General features: G+C 39.6%; 2 protein-coding genes across 3 annotated transcripts in view; both read right to left on the reverse strand.

Annotated features, from left to right (window-relative positions):
• The window catches only part of ANKRD55 (ankyrin repeat domain 55), a 100,957-nt gene that overhangs the window by 64,661 nt on the left and 15,352 nt on the right, over nt 1–20,944 (reverse strand). For both annotated transcript variants that reach the window (XM_065874730.1, XM_065874729.1), the window contains exon 2: nt 5,419–5,541. In XM_065874730.1, the coding sequence (XP_065730802.1) occupies nt 5,419–5,541 (123 nt within the window). The remainder of the gene's footprint in view (nt 1–5,418; nt 5,542–20,944) is intronic.
• LOC136121596 (small ribosomal subunit protein eS4, X isoform-like) lies at nt 8,807–9,598 on the reverse strand. Its single transcript, XM_065875515.1, is given in 1 exon segment — nt 8,807–9,598. A coding segment is annotated over 1 exon segment (792 nt).

A 20,944-nucleotide genomic window follows, 5' to 3' on the forward strand; every position in this document is an offset into this window, starting at 1 on the left:
GAGACAGTGGCATGGACATATATACACTACCAAATGTAAAATAGATAGCTAGTGGGAAGCAGCCGCATAGCACGGGGAGATCAGCTCGGTGCTTTGTGACCACCTAGAGGGGTGGAAGAGGGAGGGTGGGAGGGAGACGGAAGAGGGAGGGGATATGGGGATATATAGCTGATTCACTTTGTTATACAGCAGAAAGTAACACACCACTGTAAAGCAATTATACTCCAATAAAGATGTTAAAAAAATAAAATATAACATGTTATGAAAAAAAATGTTTGACTTGTGAAATTTATGAGTAGACTTTATTTTCCTGTTCATTTATTATGCTCTTTGCAGATGAACTACCCTCAACACAAACTCAGCTGCTGACCTGAAGAGAGATGATGATTGTTGCTACATTTATATAAACTATGTATTTTTCACACCCTATTAAATCTTTTGTAATTTTGCTGTAATTGGTTGATTAAAACATTTTGTGCAGATGATAAAATTTGCTTATTACTACCTTGGGAATCAGCATAATTTGGGACATAACAGGCAGGTTTATCCTGACTTGAACAATGCAGAATCTGGAAGTACCTTTGGAAAGCAATGCCAGCCAGGCAGACAGGGGCAGCACACATTTATTGGAGGTGGTAAGTGATATAGGGCAGTGATGGTAGCCTAGCCTTGGGTTGTACAAATTCTTGCTAAAAGTGGCCACTTTTACTGAAATACTTTTCTGTTTTTGGAATCAATATAGGCCACATTTGGTTTTCGTGTGTTTTCTTCCTGAATAAAAACAGAGATGAAATTACACATTCTGATTAACTTCGCAGGGCTGTTGGAACAAGCCATACTGCTGAGGCAGAATCCAGGTAGGTGCTTCACACTCCTTCAGGTGAAGAAACCAATGTAAGACATATCCCTTTCCCAGCTGAGACTTGTTTAGATGTCTTTTGATTGGAGATTCATGTAGAGGTTATAATTCTTCTCCAGGTGAACTGCAAACTATGACCTCAGTGATCCCTGAGAATGTATAAATTCCAGGACTACTGTTCTTATTGAAAGATTGCAGCCAGCAAACCAGTTTCTCTCCAAATTTCTGCCTTCTAATATTCTTCCAGGCGTCTGTACTGGGTAAAAGCATCAATGAAGTGCTCTGTCTTAAATAGTGGCAAAATTTTTCTCTCTCTCTCCCCTTCTCTTTCTTCTCTTCTCTCTTTCCCTTTCCCTCTCCCTCTTTTCCCTTATTTCCCTCCCTCCCTCCCCCTTCCTTCCTCCCTCCCTCCCTCCCTCCCTTCCTTGCTTCCCTTTCCTTCCTTCCTTCCTTCTTCCCTCCCTCCCTCCTTCCCTCCTTTCCTCTTTATTTATATTTTGCTTATGGGTGTTGAATTGCTCCAGCACCATTTGTTGAAGAGGCTTTCTTCCACTAAATTACATTTGCACCTTTGTCAAATATCAGTTGAGCATATTTGTGTGAGTCTGAGTTCTCTGTTCTTTCCCACTGATCTATGTGTCTATCCGTCAGCCCACACTACATAGTCTTGATTTCTGTAGCTATATAGTAAGCCTTGGAATTGGGTAGACTGATTCTCTCCCACTTTATTCTTTTTTTTTTTTGCGGTACACGGGCCTCTCACTGTTGTGGCCTCTCCCGTTGCGGAGCACAGGCTCTGGACGCGCAGGCTCAGCAGCCATGGCTCACGGGCCTAGCCGCTCCGTGGCACGTGGGATCTTCCCGGACTGGGGCAGGAACCTGTGTCCCCTGCATCAGCAGGCAGACTCTCAACCACTGCGCCACCAGGGAAGCCTCCACTTTATTCTTCTTTTTCAAAATTGTTTTAACTATCTTAGTTTCTTTGCTTTCTATATAAATTTTAGATAATCTTGTCTATATCCACACACAAAAAAAATCTTGCTGGAGTCTGATAGAAATTGCATTAAACCTGTATAAGAATTTGGGGAGCATTGCATGTTTACTATATCGAATATTCTAATCCGTGAACATGGTATGTCTCTCCATTTATTTAGATCTTTGATTTCCTTCATCAGCATTTTATAGTTTACAGTATAGAAGTCTTGCATGTATTTTGTTTTATTCACACCTAAATATTCTTTATTGAGTGATTTTACTTGGTATTGTGATTTTAATTTTGGTGTCCATGTGTTCATTTCTAATATATAGAAATAAATTTGTTTTTGTGTATTGATCTTGTGTCCTGTGACCTTGCTCAACTCACTAGTTGCAGGAGTTTTTGGTAGGTTCCTTAGGATATTCTATGTAGACAATCAAGCTGTGCAAAAAACGAACCATTTTATTTTTCTTTTTCAATATGTATGCTTTTCATTTTTTATTTCCTTTTCTTGCCTTTTTGCACTGGCTAAGTACTATGCTGAATATGAGGGAGAGAGAGCATTTTTGCTTTGTTGCCCATCTTAGGGGCAAAGCATTCAGTCTTTCACCAGTAAGTAAAATGTTAGCTCTAGAGTTTTTTTGTAGATACGCTTTATCAAATTGAGGAAGTTCCCCTCTATCCCTATTTTCTGAGAGTTTTTAATCATGAATGTGTGCTAAGTTTTGTCAGATGCTTTTTCTGCATCCACTGATATGATCATGTGATTTTTCTTCTGTAGCTGGTCAATATGATGGATTACACAGATTGAGTTTCAAGTACTGAAATAGACTTACGTTCCTAGAACAAATCACACTTGGTCATGGTATATAATTAGTTTTATATATTACTGAATTCTATTCGCTGATATTTGCTAAGGATGTCTGTATCCGTATTCATGTGGAGTATTGGTCTGTAGGTTTAGTTTTTGTATCATCTTTGTCACATTTTGATATCAGAGTAATACTAGCTTCATAATCATAACCAGGAAAAGTTTCCTCCTCGTATCTTTTCTGGAAGAGATTATGCAGAGTTGATATGAATTTTATTTAAAAGTTTGTAGAAGTTTCCAGTGGAATCATCTAAGCCTGATGATGTCTGTTTCTGGGAATTTTAAAATTATGAGTTTAAGTTCCTTAATAGTTATAGGACTATTCAAATAATGTTTCCTATTGGATGAACTGTGGTAGTTTATCTTTTTTGAGGAATTGATCCATTTCATCTAAATACTCAAATTACGTGTGCAGAGTGGCTTGTTGTATTTTCTTATTATCTGCAGGGTCATTCCTGATAGTGATAATTTGTGTCTTCTTACGTTTTCTTTTTGTCATTATTGCTAGAGGTTTGTCAATTTTATTGATCTTTTCAAAGAATTAGTTTCTTGTTTCATTGATATTCTCTATTTTCTGTTTTCAATTTCATTGATTTCTATTCTTCTCTTTATTACTTCTTTCCTTCTGTTTGCTTTGGGTTTTACTCTACTTTTTCTAGGTTCTTGAGGTGAGAACTTAGATTATTGACCAATACTTTTCCTCTTTTCTAATGAATGTATTTAGTGCCATAAATTTCCCTCTTAGCATTGCTTTAGATATCTGCCACAAATTTTGATATGTTGTATCTTTGTTTCCATTCATAATCAGTTAGTACAAGCCAGGATTGAATGCAATCAGTCTGACTCTTGTATTTATCACACAAGTGGTGTTTAACCTTTGACTCTTCTCATTCCCAACTTCTAACCCCAAGGCAGATGTACAAGTAATTCTGCTTTAAAAAACGAACGAACAAAAAACTACCATGGATAAATTAGGGAGCACCCACACACTTTACAAAACATTTTATTGTCATGATAAGGGAATCCCAAGCTCCTCTTGGGACAGGTCAACTGGTTAAAAACCATTAATGACTTCCTAGAAATACTAGGATAGAGAAACCGATGCTAAATCCTTTGTTACAGTTCCATAGGTCCTTGAGGCTGCCACTTCTTCCTCTTCTCCTCCTCCCCCTTTTTCTTCTCCTTGTTCTTCTTTGTCTTCATCTTCATTCAGTCTGTTTTCTTTCAGTTGTTCAGATTTGTTTCATTTCTATTGTTCTATTTTCAAGTTCATTGATCCTTTCCTCTGCTTCCTCATTCTGCTACTGAGCTTAGCCATAGAGATTTTAATTGTAATTATTGTATTTTTCAGTTTTAAAATTTTCCATTTGGTTCTTCTTTATATCTGTATTTCTTTGCTGAGCCTTTCTATTTTTCATTTGTTTCGAGCATATTTGTAATTGCTCATTGAAGCATTTTTTTCATGGCTACTTGAAGATCTTTGCCAGATAATTCTAACATGTCATCTCAGTGTTGGCATCTATTGTCTTTTTCCATTCAGTTTGAGGTCTTACTGATACTTGGTATGTCAAGTGATTTTCTACCAAAACTTGGACATTTGGGGTATTGCATTATAAGTTGCCTAAATCTTACTTAAATCCTCTATTTTAGCTGGTTTTCTCTGATACTGCTCCAAAGGGTAAGTGAGGGTGGGGTGCCACTTCATTATTGCCAGGTAGGATTAAAAGTCTAAGTCCCCTATTTAGTCTTCATTGACATCTAAGGGAGAAGACTCTTCATTACTGTGTGGTGGTGACAGTCCTAATTCTCAAGAAGGATTCCTCTGACACTGCCTCAGCAGTGGGGATATGGAGACTTCATTACTGTGTGAAGGTGGAGGCCCAGGATCCACACTTGGTCTTTGCTGGAATGAGTGGGGTTGGGGTCATAGTTTTTTGTTTTTTGTTTTTTTTGGTGGTAGTGTTTGATGGAGTAGACTCATTATCGTCTAAAAGTTTTCTCTCTTGCTATGCAGCCCCTTTCTTGTTCTTTGGCTAGAGAGCAGGCTTTTGTTGGGGGCTTTTTTGACCTCTGTCCACTGGCATTCCTATGTTGTCAGCTTCTTCAGCTCCAAGTCTGGGAAGTATGAGGCAAAAAGGAAACCCAGGAAACTCACCACTATGTCATTCCTTGGGTCCCATCGTACTAGCTAGTCTGTCATTGTCTCTCCACCTTCCAGAGTGTTCTTATGTTTATGCTATATACAATGTCCAGGAGTTCTGGTTGCATTTAGCAGAAGGAATAAAGCAAAAAGTACTACTTCTACTCCATCTTCCCAGAAGCAGAAGTCCTTGCTCTCTGGCTTTAATAGCCTCACTTTCCCAACATCCACTGCTACCAAAAATAGCCTCCTCTTTTCATACCCATTTTCTAACTTCAACTAATGGGCCTATCTACTTTAGTCACTCATACAAAGAAGTTGAAGACAAACTCAAACCAAATAACTTCATGAGAAGAGGTGATGTAAAAGAATTTGAAGATTTGTGTCCATGACTCTCATTAAATAAAATACTGAGGAACCTGCACACAGCTACAGGCAGGATATTCCTTGACCCTCCAGTATCAAAGTAGTTTGTCAAATATAATTTTATTAACATTGTTCACCTCTGGAGGCCATCTCTAAAATGATAGATCAGAACATTCTGCAGGATTCAAAATGCATAAATAGCTCACCTTCACGGTCACAGCATTCTAGGATGGAAGGGTCTTCCCGAATCACGGCAGTCAAAGCATTGACATCTCCGTTAGATGCTGCCTGATAAACCATGGTCAGGTCAACTTCTTCAGATGAATCACCTTCATGAATCAAACAGAGACAAACTTACTGTGTGGAGAGAATTCACTGAAAGAATAACAACACCCAAAGCGTCACCCACACAAGTGATTCATGAAAATCTCTCTGGTGAATCCAGGCAGAAGGCTGAGTCATCCTGATCACATGCACCTTACCACTTCTGAAGAAAGGTGGGCCACTGTGGGCTGTAACATCACCATGTATTGGGAAGGAGTCTGAGGGATTAGGTGTCCTCTGAGATTTAATGATTCTCTCCAAGTATTTGAAATCAGTGAGACCAGATTGGGAAGTGGAGCCCTTATCTTGGTTCTGGGTTTCTTTTTTGATCTGAAATATGTTACTTTCCCTTTCAATGACTCAGTTTACCTACTTTTTTTTTTTTTTTTTTTTTTGCGGTACGTGGGTCTCTCACTGTTGTGGCCTCTCCCATTGTGGAGCACAGGCTCCGGATGCGCAGGCTCAGCGGTCATGGCTCACGGGCCCAGCCGCTCCACAGCATGTGGGATCTTCCCAGACTGGGGCACGAACCCGTGTCCCCTGCATCAGCAGGCGGAATCTCAACCACTGCGCCACCAGGGAAGCCCAGTTTACCCACCTTTGAAGGAGATATTGTGCTCCTTATTCTCTGTTCTCTAGCTGGACTCTCTACCCTTTCCCTCTTGCTCTGAACCCTGAAGGCTAACCTTGATGACCACATCACCCAGGCCCCCTGGCCCTCAGTGTCCATGGGAGGCACTGGTAGGAGAGTGGTGAGGAGAAGAGAGATGGGGCATTTCCTCCTGCTTTCCCGTAGTTCAGGGTCTAGCAGTAGCTGCTTCTCTCCCACCAGGAGGGTCCTCCTCCCCAGAACCAGCCCTCACTGGGCTCCCTGTGGTAACAAACATTGTCCTTTCAACCCTGCTCATCTCTGTATGTAGTCCCTTCACAGAAGCCCTTCATTTGAACCATCTGAGGTTTCATGACACGGTGTTCCCAGAAGAAACAGCTGTATGCAAGTCCTTTGAATTTGGTAGCCACCTGTATCATACCTTTGTGCATGATTGAACCAACTAATAGTATTACCAAAGGTGACAAGAGAACTGTGGGTCAAGTGACCCCAGGGGAGCAATGGAAGGGCTGGGAGACAAACTTTGTTTACAGGAACACCCCTTCTGAGGTGCTGGGCCAAGCCCCTCTACTTAATTTCTCCCACACATGGCCATGTTTCAGGGAAAATATATGTGTACAAGAAAAGTTTTTAAAATTGCGTTTTTCTACTAGTGTAGGCATTATGCTAGAGATACTTTACAGTTCTAATTGATCTTTGGCAGTGGTCCTAACCCTTTGGTTGGGAAGGGTTGGGCTTTGTTTCTCAGTCCCAGTATTTCTGGGAAGTCACCAATGACTTTTTAACCAGTTGACCTGTCCCAGGAGAAGCTTGTCGTTAAAAATGATTCACTTACAACAACAAACTCCATTGTAAAGTGAGTAGCTGCTCGCTAATTTATCCATGATAGGTTTGTTACTGTAGCTGTTGCTTTTAAAGCCTTCTCACCTTTACATTTGTCTGAGGGCTGGAAATGAGCAGTGAGGGATGTGAAAGGCAAAGGCCACTTCTGTGTGAGTGTAAGGACCCTGGAGCCACACCACTAGGGTTCAATTCCTAGTTTGTACTAATTAGCTGTGTAAACTTGGGCCAGTTACCCTCTCTGGGCCTTAGTTTCCTTGTCTTTAAAATGGAGATGATGATGATGACAACCATGCATCTCATAAGGTTGCTGTGAGGAGTAAATGAATTAATATTTAATCCTATGTGCTCTTAGGACAGGGCATAGTGTGTAGTTAATGCTGTATATACTTTGGTACTACTACTGTTACCATTTTTTTTCTGATAGTGTGCAAGTTTAGAGAGCATTTGAAATCTGGGACATGTAGAGGAAAAGGTCTCTCTGATGATGGCTAGCTAAAAGATCCATAGATTGTATAGAACATTCACTCTCTATTAGAAACTCCCCCAGGAGTCTAGACATTTTGTGAATATTGCTCACAATATCTTTGGACACAAGAAATAGGGTCCAGACCCAAGCACAAAGGTGGGCCTGGTATCTGGTTGTATGACCACATCCATAGATGCTGGTGATGTCACTTCAGAAGTACTGAAGTGAGGTACTGAGGTATGCTGTGGTACAAGGTATGCTGAGGTATGAGGTATGCTGAGGTTCGAGGTATGCTGAGATTCAAGTTATGCTGTGTTTATAGCCTGTTTATATCTTATACATCATGTTCATATAACATACATAAATGTGTTTATAACCTGTTCATTACTGAGTGCAATAAAATCTGTAAGGCACATTCATCAGACTGTAGAGTACATACAGCTGAGAGAAACAAGGAATGTATTGCCTGATAGAATTAGAATTCCAAACAACTTGCCAGAAGGATTCTAATAACATTGTATTTAATAGGGATAAACATTTAGTCTGTGAAATATCCAGTTGAACTAAGTGAAGGGTGGTTGAACCTGTAGTTTTCGTTCCTCAATATCCCCTCACCCTGCTGGTGACCTTAACCTGATTATTCTCTAGGGACCACCTCCTCTCCACTTTCAGCACAGGCGGTTGACTACATTCCTGCTCAGGGCCAGAACATGTGACCTAGAACTAGCCATTCAGCACCAGCATTATCCTGGCCACAGATATTGGTTCAGGGATGTGCCTCAATCAGAGCCCATAAAAGACAATGATATTTTGGATATTTGGGGAGTGCTGGGAACAAGTTTTGTTCTACCACCCATGAAACTGGGAGTTATGGGGGGGACATCTTATGGGTGGAGAGCTTATGAATGAAGACAACACAAGAAGAGCAGAGCTGTGCTAAGAGAAAGAAATAATTGAGACCTGATGACATCATTTGAATTCCTGAATCAAGCCATACCTTAAGCCAGCACCATTTCTGGAACATTTACATGCCCCAATAAATTTCTTTTTTTGCTTAAGTCAGTTTGCATAGATTTTATGTGTTTGTTTTTCTTTTTAATCACTGCAAGAGTTCTAACAGAAGGTTTTAGTGGTGGCACATTAAAAAAGCATTTAGGGATTTAGTTGGGCAATTAACACTATAGGAATTAACAGTGATCTCTGGCTGCAGTAATAATAGTCTAGTAATGAGACTGAGGGAGATAATAGGCTTTCTCCATTCTTTTTTTTTTTAACACTAAAGAGGCTTTTAATTATGTAGTATTATCTCTAAGTACAAAGACTTTCCCAATCACGTCACTTAGAGATCATTTTATACACTGCTCTGTTTGGCTGCCAGTCTCTTGTCTCTCTCCTCAGCAATGGTAAGGCGGACACCCTTTCCACGAGGAAGAGAGATCCATGCTTTGTTGCCTTTGCCAATAATGAAAATGTTGGAGAGCCGGGTGGCAAAGCTATTGCCGTTGGCATCTTTCACATGAACTACATCAAAAGAACCAGGATGTCTCTCCCGGTTAGTGATCACATCAATTCTTCCCAGGTTAGCACCTCCAGTCACCATGCACAGGTTACCAGTGTCAAATTAGATGAAATCAGTAATCTTGCCAGTCTCCAAATCAATTTGAATGGTATCATTCACCTTGATGAGGGGATCAGGGTAGCGGATGGTGCGAGCATCATGGGTCACCAGATGAGGGATTCCTTTTGTCCCCACACAGATCTTTCTCACTTTGCATAACTTATACTTGGCCTCCTCAGGTGTAATATGATGAACAGCAAAGCGACCCTTGGTGTCATAGATCAGATGAAAATTCTCTCCAGTCTTGTCAATGCTGATGACATCCATAAAACCAGCAGGGTAGGTTATATCAGTGCGGACCTTGCCATCAATCTTAATGAAATGCTGCATGCAGATCTTCTTTACTTTATCTCCTATTAGGGCATATTTAAGTCTGTTCCTTAGGAAAATAATTAGGGGGAGACATTCCCTCAGCTTGTGGGGACCAGTAGATGGATGAGGAGCAAACACACCAGTCAGTTTATCCAGCATCCAATGCTTTGGAGCTGCTATGCGCTTCAGGTGCTTCTTAGGACCACGAGCCATGGCTGCGCTAGGCACGGAAAGAGTTTTTTTCCGTTCTTAACTGGTCAGTGTTATGTTGAGGTCTATGGCCCATGGATTAAATGGGCTATAGGTAGCTGGAGAACATTCGGAGGAGAGTGACCAGAGTATGACTGGACTTCATGTCACCTGATGAACAGTGGAAGGAAACAGATCTGTTCACTCTGAAGATTACTCTGTGTGGTCATGATGGTTGCCTTCAGATATTTGAAGAGGTTTTTTTGTTTTGTTTTGTTTTTTAAATTTAAAAAACCATGGTAAATATACATATGCCATTTTAACCACTTTTAAGTGTAGAGTTCAGTGGCTTGATGTACATTCACACTGTTGCAACCATCACCACTATTCATCTCCAGAACTCTTTTCAGCTTCTAAAACTCAAACTCTGTTTCCATTAGACAAAAACTCCCCATTCCTCCCTCCCCTCCATCTCCTGGAAACCACCATTCCATTTTCTGTCTCTATGAATTTGACCACTCTAGATATCTCATTTAAGTGGAATCAGTAGTATTTGTCCTTTTGTTACTGGCTTATTTCACTTAGCATAATGTCCTCGAGATTCATCCACATTGTAGCATGTGTCAGAATTTCCTTCTTTTTAAAGGTTGAATGATAATCTGTTGTTATGTATGTACCACATTTTGTTTATTCATTCATCTACTGGTGGACACTTGGGTTGTTTCCACCTTTTGGCTATTGTGAATAATGTTGCTGCAAACATCGGTATAAAAATAACTCTTGCAGACTCTTCTGAGTATATACTTACAAGTGAAATTGCTGGATCACATGATAGTTCTATTTTTAATTTTTTAAGGAACCACTGTACTGTTTTCCAATGTGGCTGCAACATTTTATATTCTTACCAACAATGCACAAGGGTTCCAATTTCCCCATGTCCTTACCAACACTTTTATTTCCTGTTTTTGCTTGTTTGTTGTAATAATAGCGAGCCTAATGGGTGTGAAGTGATATCTTGTGGTTCTGATTTGCATTTCCCTATGATTAGAGATGCTGAGCATTTTTTCATATGCTTTTTTGGCCATTTGTATATCTTCTTTGGAGAAATGTCTAAGTCCTTTGCCCATTTTTTTTTTTTTAGATGTTGGGGGTAGGAGTTAATTAATTAATTTTTGCTGTGTTGCGTCTTCGTTTCTGTGTGAGGGCTTTCTCTAGTTGTGGCAAGCAGGGGTCACTCTTCATCGCGGTGCGCGGGCCTCTCACTATGGCGGCCTCTGTTGTTGCAGAGCACAGGCTCCAGATGCTCAGGCTCAGTAGTTGTGGCTCACGGGCCCAGTTGCTCCATGGCATGTGGGATCCTCCCAGACCAGAGCTCGAACCCATGTCCCCTGCATTAGCAGGCAGATTCTCAACCACTGCGCCACCAGGGAAGCCCCCTTTGCCCATTGTTTGCTTTTCTGTTAAGTTGTAGAAATTCTTTATATATTCTGGATATTAACTCTATATTAGATATATAATTTGTATACATTTTCTCCCATTCTGTGGGTTGCCTTATCGCTCTGTTGATAGTATCGATGTATAAAAGCATTTAACTTTGATATAGTTCAATTTGTCTACCTTTTGTTGTCTGTGCTTTTGACATCACATCTAAGAAATTACAGTAAGCCCACTACATATGAACAAGTTCTGTTCTGAGAGTGTGTTTGTAAGTCCAATTTGTTTGTAAGTCCAACAAAACTAACCTAGGTACCCAACAAACACAATTGGCTATATGGTACTGTACTGTAATAGGTTTACAGTACTTTTCACACAAATAATACATAAAAAACAAATAAAAAATAATGAAGACATTTTTAATCTTACAGTATAGTACCTTGAAAAGTACAGTAGTACCAGCTACATCACCACTGCTTTTACGCTTGCTTCCAGACATCCTGGGCTTGCAATAAGGATGCTGTACTACTGAACTTTATACAGTACTGTATGGTACACAAAAGCACAACCACTTGTAGAGGATGCACACAGGTGACAATGTGAGCCAGACATGTGAACTAACTTACATGATTGGACATGCAAACTCACATTTGCATTTTTGAAAGTTTGCAACTTGAAGGTCGTATGTAAGGGACTTACTCTATTGCCAAATTCAATGTCATGAAGCTTTCCTCCTATGGTTTTTTTTTTTTTTTTTGCGGTACGCAGGCCTCTCACTGCTGTGGCCTCCCTCGTTGTGGAGCACAGGTTCTGGACGTGCAGGCTCAGCGGCCATGGCTCACAGGCCCAGCCACTTTGTGGCATGTGGGATCTTCCCGGACCAGGGCAGGAACCTGTGTCCCCTGCATTGGCAGGCGGACTCTCAACCACCACACCACCAGAAGCCCCCCGCTATGTTTTCTTCTAAGAGTTTTATAGTTTTAGGTCTTATGACTAGATCGTTGATTCATTTTGAGTCATTCTGCATGTGGTTGTCCAGTTGTTTCTCCACTATTGCTGAAAAGACAATTCTTCCCCTATTGAATGGTCCTGGCGCCCTTGTTGACTCCTCAGTTGACCCCTAAGTTGACCATAGATATATGAGATTATTTCTAGACTCCCAGTTCTATTCCATGGATCTATATGTTTGTCTTTATGCCAGTACTACACTGTTTTGATTGCTGTAGCTTTGTAGTATGGTTTGAAATCAGGAAGTGTGAGACCTCCAACTTTGTTCTTCTTTTGTAAGATTTTTTTTTTGGCTATCTGGGTCCCTTGAAATTCCATATGAATTTTAGGATGGATTTTTATATTTCTGCAAAAACATCATTGGTATTTTGTTAGGGGGTTCATCAAATCTGTAAATCTCTTTGGGTAGTACTGACATCTTAACAATATTGTCTTTCAATCCATGAAACACAAGACATCTTTCCATTTATTGGTGTCTTCTTTAATTTCTTTCAAAAATGTTTTGTAGTTTTCAGTGTATAAGTCTTTTGCCTTCTTGGTTAATTTTATTCCTAAGTATTTTATTCTTTTTGATGCTACTGTAAACAGGATTATTTTTCAAAGAGCTTTTAGCCAAGTTTATGGTTAAACTTTTATGTGAAATTCCAGCAGTTAGAAATAGCAGTGGGTGAGAATGACAGAAGAGTATTTTAATGGTCAGAGAACTGTAAAAATGTCCTAGGTCTCCTCAAGAGGTAGTGAACTTCCTGTAATTAAAGATGTCAATCTTGGGACTTCCCTGGTGGTCCAGTGGTTAACACTTCACCTTCCAATTCAGGGGTTGTGGGTTCGATCCCTAGTCAGGGAGCCAAGATCCCACATGCCTCACGGCCAAAAAAACAAAACATAAAACAGAAGCACTATTGTAACAAATTCAATAAAGACTTTAAAAATAGCCCACCTCAAAAAGAAAAGAAAAATCTTAAAAAAAAATAAGATGTCAGTCTTGGCTAGGTGGTCACCAAGGGAGTGTGTTGCAGAAGGAATTCAGACACAGAGTGAAACACAAGGTATGGGGAAAGGAAGACGTGTGAGGCAAAACAGGATGTATTTCAGGGTTTCTTCTAACCCTAAGATACCATACTAAACTACAGAGTGATTAGGAAATAGGAAATGAAGGAGCTTCCATAGAAGTTGTATAGAAACAGTCAATTTAAATTGTAGTCAATGCAAATAATTAGGCCTAAACTTAAGATAGTACAAAGAATTTCTGTAGAAATGATGAAGGGTGAAGTAGAAGTAACAAGAATGAGGAGAAGGATAACTGATGGTCCCGGTGGAATCTAAAATAGAGGCAAGAAAAATTTTTTTCTATCAAAGGTCATAAAATCATTTAAGATATGCAGAAGATCTACATAAACAAACAATACATAAATTCTTCCTTCTCTCCTTCCTTCTTTCCTTATCCATCTCACTATCTATTATCTGTATATTTTTTTAATCTACCTACCTATCTGGTATCATCTATCTATCTACCATCTATTTATCATCTATTTATCTTTCTTTCCATTCAGCTTTCAGAGGAGGAGCATCGTTTGAATGGCTTTTGTCTCTCTAACTGTGTGAAAGTTAAACAGATAGTCTTATATATGGATGCAGAAAGAAAAATTCTAAAATTCACCAAGGGAGAGAGACTGAAAGTAGAGAGAATGGAAAACAGACATAAAGGAAATAGGAAGAAAGAAGCATGTGAACAGATACAGATTATATTTTATAAAAAGTTATCTATGTATATGTATACATGAAAAATATAAAAGACAAGAAGACGATGCAACAAACATCAATAGAGATAATTTTTAGATATTATTCAGTACTTTCTATATTTTCCCAATTCTCTACAATGAATTTATATACTTTTTATAATCATCAAAATAAATCAAGTTTTAAGTGGTGAGAGAGGAGTGTGTCTTACTAGCTTTACATTAATGTGTTACTACTAGAAGGGTAGACAGAGCCTTGTGCGTCTGTAATAGAGAAAACAAGTCCTTGATATTTGACAAAGTGATGAAAAAGTTAAAACATACATGTATTTTAAAAATTCTGACCTTTATAAATACCCTAGTAGATTTTTTTTAAAACAGGTACATGTTTTAAATTTTTATTAATTTTTACCTAAAAATTGGAAGGATAGGCTTTTTGGAAATCATCTGTTTTCTTCATTTTTCATGGTTAAAAACCTTGTAAACAGTTTTCTGGATGTGTCATAAATTATCAACTTAATTCCAAGGGCCCAACTTTTTAATAGTAGGATTGCAGAAATATGACAGGCTGCTAGAAATGTTTTAGATTAGAGGACCTTCTTCAAAGCTTCTCACATTTTACACAAATATGGGTTCCTTCACATAGTGGTTCTGTCTCTGGGTTACTGCAGAGTTCCTTGGGAAAGCCCTTGACTGCATCAATTACTGGGCCTACTTTGTTGAAATTACCCAGAGGTCAGCTTGGCATTTGTTCTGCTTAAGTTGAGACCGTTTTGTGGAACAGCCAGGTCAATGTAAGGATGGATTGGGTACTGCAGTTTCAAGAGTCCAGACCAGAGGGTCTTGGGAGGATTTCTTTGGTTCATCCTATTCTGAGAATCCTTGGGTGGCTGAATGCAGCCTAGACTCACTAGTGAAGTCTGGATTCATTTTGGGGCAACTACAGAAGATTCCACAGATATTTCTTAGATAATTTTTTGGAGTGGAATTGATTGCATCTGCAGAACTGAAATTTACTCATTCATCCATTTACTTAACATCTACCATGGGCTAGTGAAATTGCAGGTACAAATGTTGTAGAGTCTCTCTGTTCCTAAGAAAAACATGCCCTAATGGGAAAAGAAGTATGTAATTTATGATTGAGATATACCGGGGATGTTATGGCAGGACAGGAGGAAGAATGATTTAAACGAATAGTTTCCTGGGCATCCTCCTAATCCAGATCACTCTATCCTCCCTCAGGATTATCTTGGGTGCTTTGGGGACAGTAGAGAAATTGTGTTTTGGGAGCTGCCTGGAATGATCTATCCATAAGGTGGTGAGGTCTTTTCACTTTTGGGGAAGATGCCAGGCCTTCACTGCACCCTGACGGCTCCATGTAACAATATTGCCACCCACTGGTGATAAAGAGTCTCTCTGGGCCTTGACCCAGGCCCTGAGACAGGATGGTGCCAGTTCTGCTGGACAGAATTAAAACCCAGTTTGGAACACTCTGGCCATGTAGGAACAAGTCTAAGGTCACTGATACAGTTGGCTGGCATTGAAAGCAAATTAGTGTCGTGTGACTCATCATATACATCATATGATACACAGCATGCATACATGCAGGCAATATAGAAAAATAGTAAGAGCCCAGCCTCCAGAGTTTGAATCCTAGCACTGCCAATTTCCTGAGAGCTGTGTGATCTTGGGCAAGTTACTTAACCTCTCTATTCTCATTCCCCTCTTGTCAAATGGGTAAGAATAGTATTTACCTCACAGGGTTGTTCTGAGAGCTAAATGAGTTCATCCACATAAAGTACAATGCCTGGCACAAAGTATTCAAGGTATGTCAACAATAATATATACCACCATTACTACTCTGACATAGATAGGAACCTCTGTCTTCTTTCCCCTTAAAGAGACCCTTTGCCTTGCTCAGCAGGCTGTAGCAATTTTGTGAGCTGAAACATTTTGCTATTTCTCACGTTTTCTCCTACAGTCCCTCCGGGTGTACTGGCTGAGGCTTTAAGAGCGTTTTATAAAGTGCCAGTCATATGGGAGGAGGAAAAGGAGTTTCTTTCTAACATTTTAAAGAGAAAAATAGCTCCAAGCTTTCTGCATGTGCCAGCTGAGAACAAATACTCAAAGCAACCTTCATGCCCTGGGAGTGGAAAAGAAGGGATTTCATTCTCTGGGGAGGAAGTCTTGCAACAATATTATCTCAAGGGTAAGTATCTGGCCACAATCAGACCTTTCTTCATAACCAAACTCGTGATGCAACACATGCTGTATTTCTTTGAATCTCAGCATCACTGTGTTCCTCGGGGTGACTCTTCTGACCGGTGAATGCCATTCCATGGCTCGCATCTCTGCTGGACATGGGGTGGGGGATAGTGCTGGGAAATGGAATTCGCTGTTCTAAGAAACATGTCTGTGTTAAACTTCAGTGATGATGCCTCCCTAGAGTGCATTTTCATAAAATGAACTTTCATTTTAATGCTACTAATTCTTAAAAAGAACTCAATCTTCAATGCATAGGACCTTTAGTATGTGTGCAATAAATGGACTGACTGATTGATGTAGTATTCATGCTCAATAGCTTTCTCACCCATTGGAGTTTTGTGGAAATCTCCTTGATGCTAAAAATATTGTGTCAAGTTCTTTGGTAAGTAGGCAAGTATAAATCTTAAATGATTTTACGAAGGACTATGCTAGCCTAGCCAGTCTTTGGAAATTAAAAAGTAAGCCAAGTGTTATTTTGAACACTGTTCCTTTGATCTTTCTTACTTTCTTCTTGATCAAATGTATGACACCACCCACCTCTTTCACTTTTAAGAAATGGGAAGTGTTCATGTCAGGAATTTGCCATTTTAACTGGGGACTCTGGAAGGAGACGAATAGGTGAAGAAGCCGGGTTTGTTTAGTTAGCAGAATAGTAGACTTAGTTGGACATGGCAGCTGTTGGAAAAGCTGGAATAGAGTTTAGGATTGTTTTCTGTAGATCCAGAGGGAAGAACTAGTATTGGTGGGTAGAAATGAGAATAATTAAGATTTTAAATAACTAGAGCTGTTCAGAATTAGAAGAGATTATATTGTGAGCTGTGTACTCCTCATCATTACTCATGTCTAAGCAGGTTCTGATCAAGCATATCTTGGGATGCTCTTGAGGAGATATCTGTATTGAGTAGAAGGTTGACCTCTAAGGTTCCTTCTGTGATTAATATTCTATGTGTCTTTCTCATATCTGTGTAGAACCAAATAATGAATCACCTAATGCTGATGAACAATGACTGTTGTGCTGAAAAGGATTTGGAGAAGTGGGTTTTCCTTGAGTCCTTTAAAAGGTATCCTTCCTAGTGGCCCTCCACTGTGGCCACTTGTAAAACTGCCCTAAGTGCCTTGATCACCTAAAAATAGTTTAAGAAAACAAATGCAATTTGGGTGGCTTGCCCAAGTGTCAGAGATTGAACCAATCTATCTCTCTGTAGTCCTTTAGATTTGCATCTCTCCTTTTGTAGTCATCCTGTCAGCTGGGCTTCCATGGCTGTCTTCATTGTCTTGACTGTGTTTTCTCCCTCTTCATGACTGTCTCATGGGTTCCTTAAGGTAATTGAAATGGAATCCCTTCTTACTATATTGGAGTTGTTGCTTTATAAAAGGTACAGAATAAAACCCAACCTGGTGAATACCCTACATATGACCCCACTAGAATTTTGGCAGTATGGCTTTGCTTTTTTTGCAGAAAAAAAAAATCTTGAACATTAGATAGGAGAAGTTAGAGTAGTGTTGGATACATTGTAGATACTTGATAAATATGTTTATTGATTTAATTAGCATATTCTTTTCCAACTGGCAAATTGTAGAGTACATATATGAAATGAAGTCTCATTCTTCCCAATCCTTGGGAATAGAATTAGGAAAAGTGATAGAAGAAGGAGTCTTCTGTTCCTTTAAATAATTTCATAAGGCACTATCATTTCAAGTAGAGTTGAAGTAAATGAATAGCCTCCCTCAACTCTCATAGACTATGGATATATGGTTAAGTAAGGCTGATTTAAACTGTATCATCAGAGCTGTGAGCATGTAATATTGTGAGGTCTAAAACAGTGGCAACACAGCAAAGGAAACCATAAACAAAATGAGAAGACAACCTATGGAATGGGAGAACATATTTGCGAACAGTGCAACCGACAAGGGCTTAATTTCCAAAATATACAAACAGCTCACACAACTCAACAACAAAAAAAACAAAGAACTCAACCAAAAAGTGGGCTGAAGACATAAATAAACATTTCTCTGAAGACATACAGATGGCCAATAGGCACATGAAAAGATGCTCAACATTGCTAATTATTAGAGAAATGCAAATCAAAGCTCTGAGGTACCACCTCACACTGATCAGAATGGCCATCATTAAAAAGTCTACAAATAACAATTGCGGGAGAGGGTGTGGAGAAAAGGAAAACCTCCTATACTGTTGGTGGGAATGTAAATTGGTGGAGCCACTATGGAGAACAGTATGGAGGTTCCTCAGAAAACTAAACATAGAATTACCATAGGATCCAACAATCCCACTCCTGGGCATATATCTGGACAAAAGTATAATTCAAAAAGATATATTCACCCCTATGTTCACAGCAGCACTTTTCACAATAGCCAAGACATGGAAACAACCTAAATGTCCATGGACAGATGAATGGATAAAGATGCCATTTGCGGCAACACAGATGCAACTAGAGATTATGATACTAAGTGAAGTAAGTCACAAAGAGAAAGACAAATACCATATGATATTACTTATATGTGGAATCTAAAATATGACACAAATGAACTTACGTACAAAACAGAAACAGACTCACAGACATACACAACACACTTGTGGTTGCCAAGGGGAGTGGGGGAGAGGGGCAGGGATGGACTGGGAGTTTGGGGTTAGTGGATGCAACCTATTACATATAGAATGGATAACAACAAGGTCCTACTGTACAGCACAGGGAACTATATTCAATATCCTGAGATAAACCATAATGGAAAAGAATATAAAAAAGAATGTATATGTATGTATAACTGAGTCTCTTTGCTGTACAGCAGAAATGAACATAACATTGTAAATAAACTATACTTCAATTTTAAAAATGCAAAAAAAAAAAGGTGACAACAGAAATGACTTCTCAATTAAATCTTAATCTCATAAAGAACTTTCTTTTTGAACAACAGAAATATTAGCCAAGTGTATTACTATGAACCAATCTGGGTTCCGTTCTCTAGTTTGTAAAATAAGGTTGACTACATCCCTGGGTCTCAACACTGGCTAAACATTAGAACCATCTGGGGAGACAAAAAACCAAAAACCAAAAAAAAAAAACCCCTGATACCTAAGTGCTAACCCCAGATATTTTGATTTAATTGATCTGTCATTTCATATGTTATTTCATTTTGGATTACAAAAATTATGAAGATACAGATAAGAGGAAAATGTATACTCAAAGATAATCACTATTAAGATGTTGGTATGTCGTATATACTTGATTTATAGGCTTGTTTCCCACACATCCTGGAGCCCTCATTCCTCCACCTGCCTGTGTAATGTAAATATGGGAGTGGGGAGAAGTGCTAGCAGGAGGGGAAGCTTGGAAACCCGAAAGATCTAGTTGCTTCAGAATGTGAAGTTGTGAGCCTCTGCCCTTTCCATCTTCCCCCTCTAAAATCTAAACTGTCTCCTGTCCCCTATCCTGCACTCAAAATGGACATGGCTGAAAATAAGTGGTAACCCAACCCAAAGGCTATATAAAACAGAAGGTCAGTTCCTAAGGAGCAAGCATAATGGTTAAAAGGTACAAAAAGCTGTGAGGTCAGGAGGCATAGAACAGGAGGGAGAGAGTTCTGGAAGGTGCTGTAGCTTGGGGTGGGTAGCGCCCTAGGACAGTGGACTCCTGCCTGTGGCTGAAGCTTGGGGGCAGTGGCTGCTGGTGGGGCAGGATTCATTGACCAAGGTAGCAACGCAAATCTCAAATCTCCCACACTGTGATCTTCTATGGATGAGAATAAAATAATAGAACTTGAAGAAAATGACTGAAATTTTCTGAGATCCAATGTGAGTTTGGCTAACACTAAGGCCATTTTGCTACTCATTTATTAAGTGAATCTCTGTTTCTCCTCGCACTCCGAATTCCCCTCCCACAATAAGGGACCAGATGAAGGGTAATATTAAAAGGATCTAGGGCTTCCCTGGTGGCGCAGTGGTCGAGAGTCCGCCTGCCGATGCAGGGGACATGGGTTCGTGCCCTGGTCCGGGAAGATCCCACATGCTGCGGAGTGGCTGGGCCCGTGAGCCATGGCTGCTGAGCCTGCGCGTCCGGAGCCTGTGCTCTGCAACGGGAGAGGCCGCAACACTGAGAGGCCCGCGTACAGCAAAAAAAAAAAAAAAAGGATCTAATGACTGGCTTGTCAGGTCCCCCATCAGACTAGAGGCAGGCCTAACAGCTGGAGCAGGGTTGATAACTTTTTAGCTGCTGGACTGTGGGCTGTGTATGTTCCTGGGGAATGGCTGGAATAATCGCTATTGATCTGAGGATACAGAGGTATTTTAATATTGTAACAACCAGTGACTAATAGTTCTTAGCATGGTGCTGGAGTTACATTTTACAAAAAAGAAGATCATGCTGTACATATAATTTTGATTGTTGCTCTTTTTCAAACCCTTAATATTGGATCACAAATATTTTCCTATGCCATAAGGTAAGATTTGAAAATGTTATTTATAAAATGTGGCATAAAATCCCATTGACTGGAATGAGCACAACTGATTTAATCATTCTCTTACTATTGAACATTTAAATTGTTTCTCTTTTGGGAGGAATTATTAATTCTGTAGCTATTCCAAATAATGCTATAACATTCTTGCATATATGCGTTTCTGTGCATCTTTATTTCCTTTGGACACATTCCTAGAAATGAACTTGGGAATCAACAGATTTGACTCTTTGTCAAATTGCCCTCCAGAAAGGTTGACCCAACACACCCTACCCAAGCAGGGCTTGAGAGCATACATTTACCTCATTCTTAATGACACTGTGATTTATTGTTTTTTAAAAAATAATGTGAAAGAAGGAAAAGAGTATATCATTTCCAATGGTCATTTCTTTTATTATTCCTGAGAGAGAAGTTTTTTCACATGTTTATGGCCATTTCATGAATTACTTGTTGG

The sequence above is a fragment of the Phocoena phocoena genome, chromosome 3 (assembly GCF_963924675.1).
Source record: "Phocoena phocoena chromosome 3, mPhoPho1.1, whole genome shotgun sequence".
Classification (NCBI taxonomy): domain Eukaryota; kingdom Metazoa; phylum Chordata; class Mammalia; order Artiodactyla; family Phocoenidae; genus Phocoena; species Phocoena phocoena.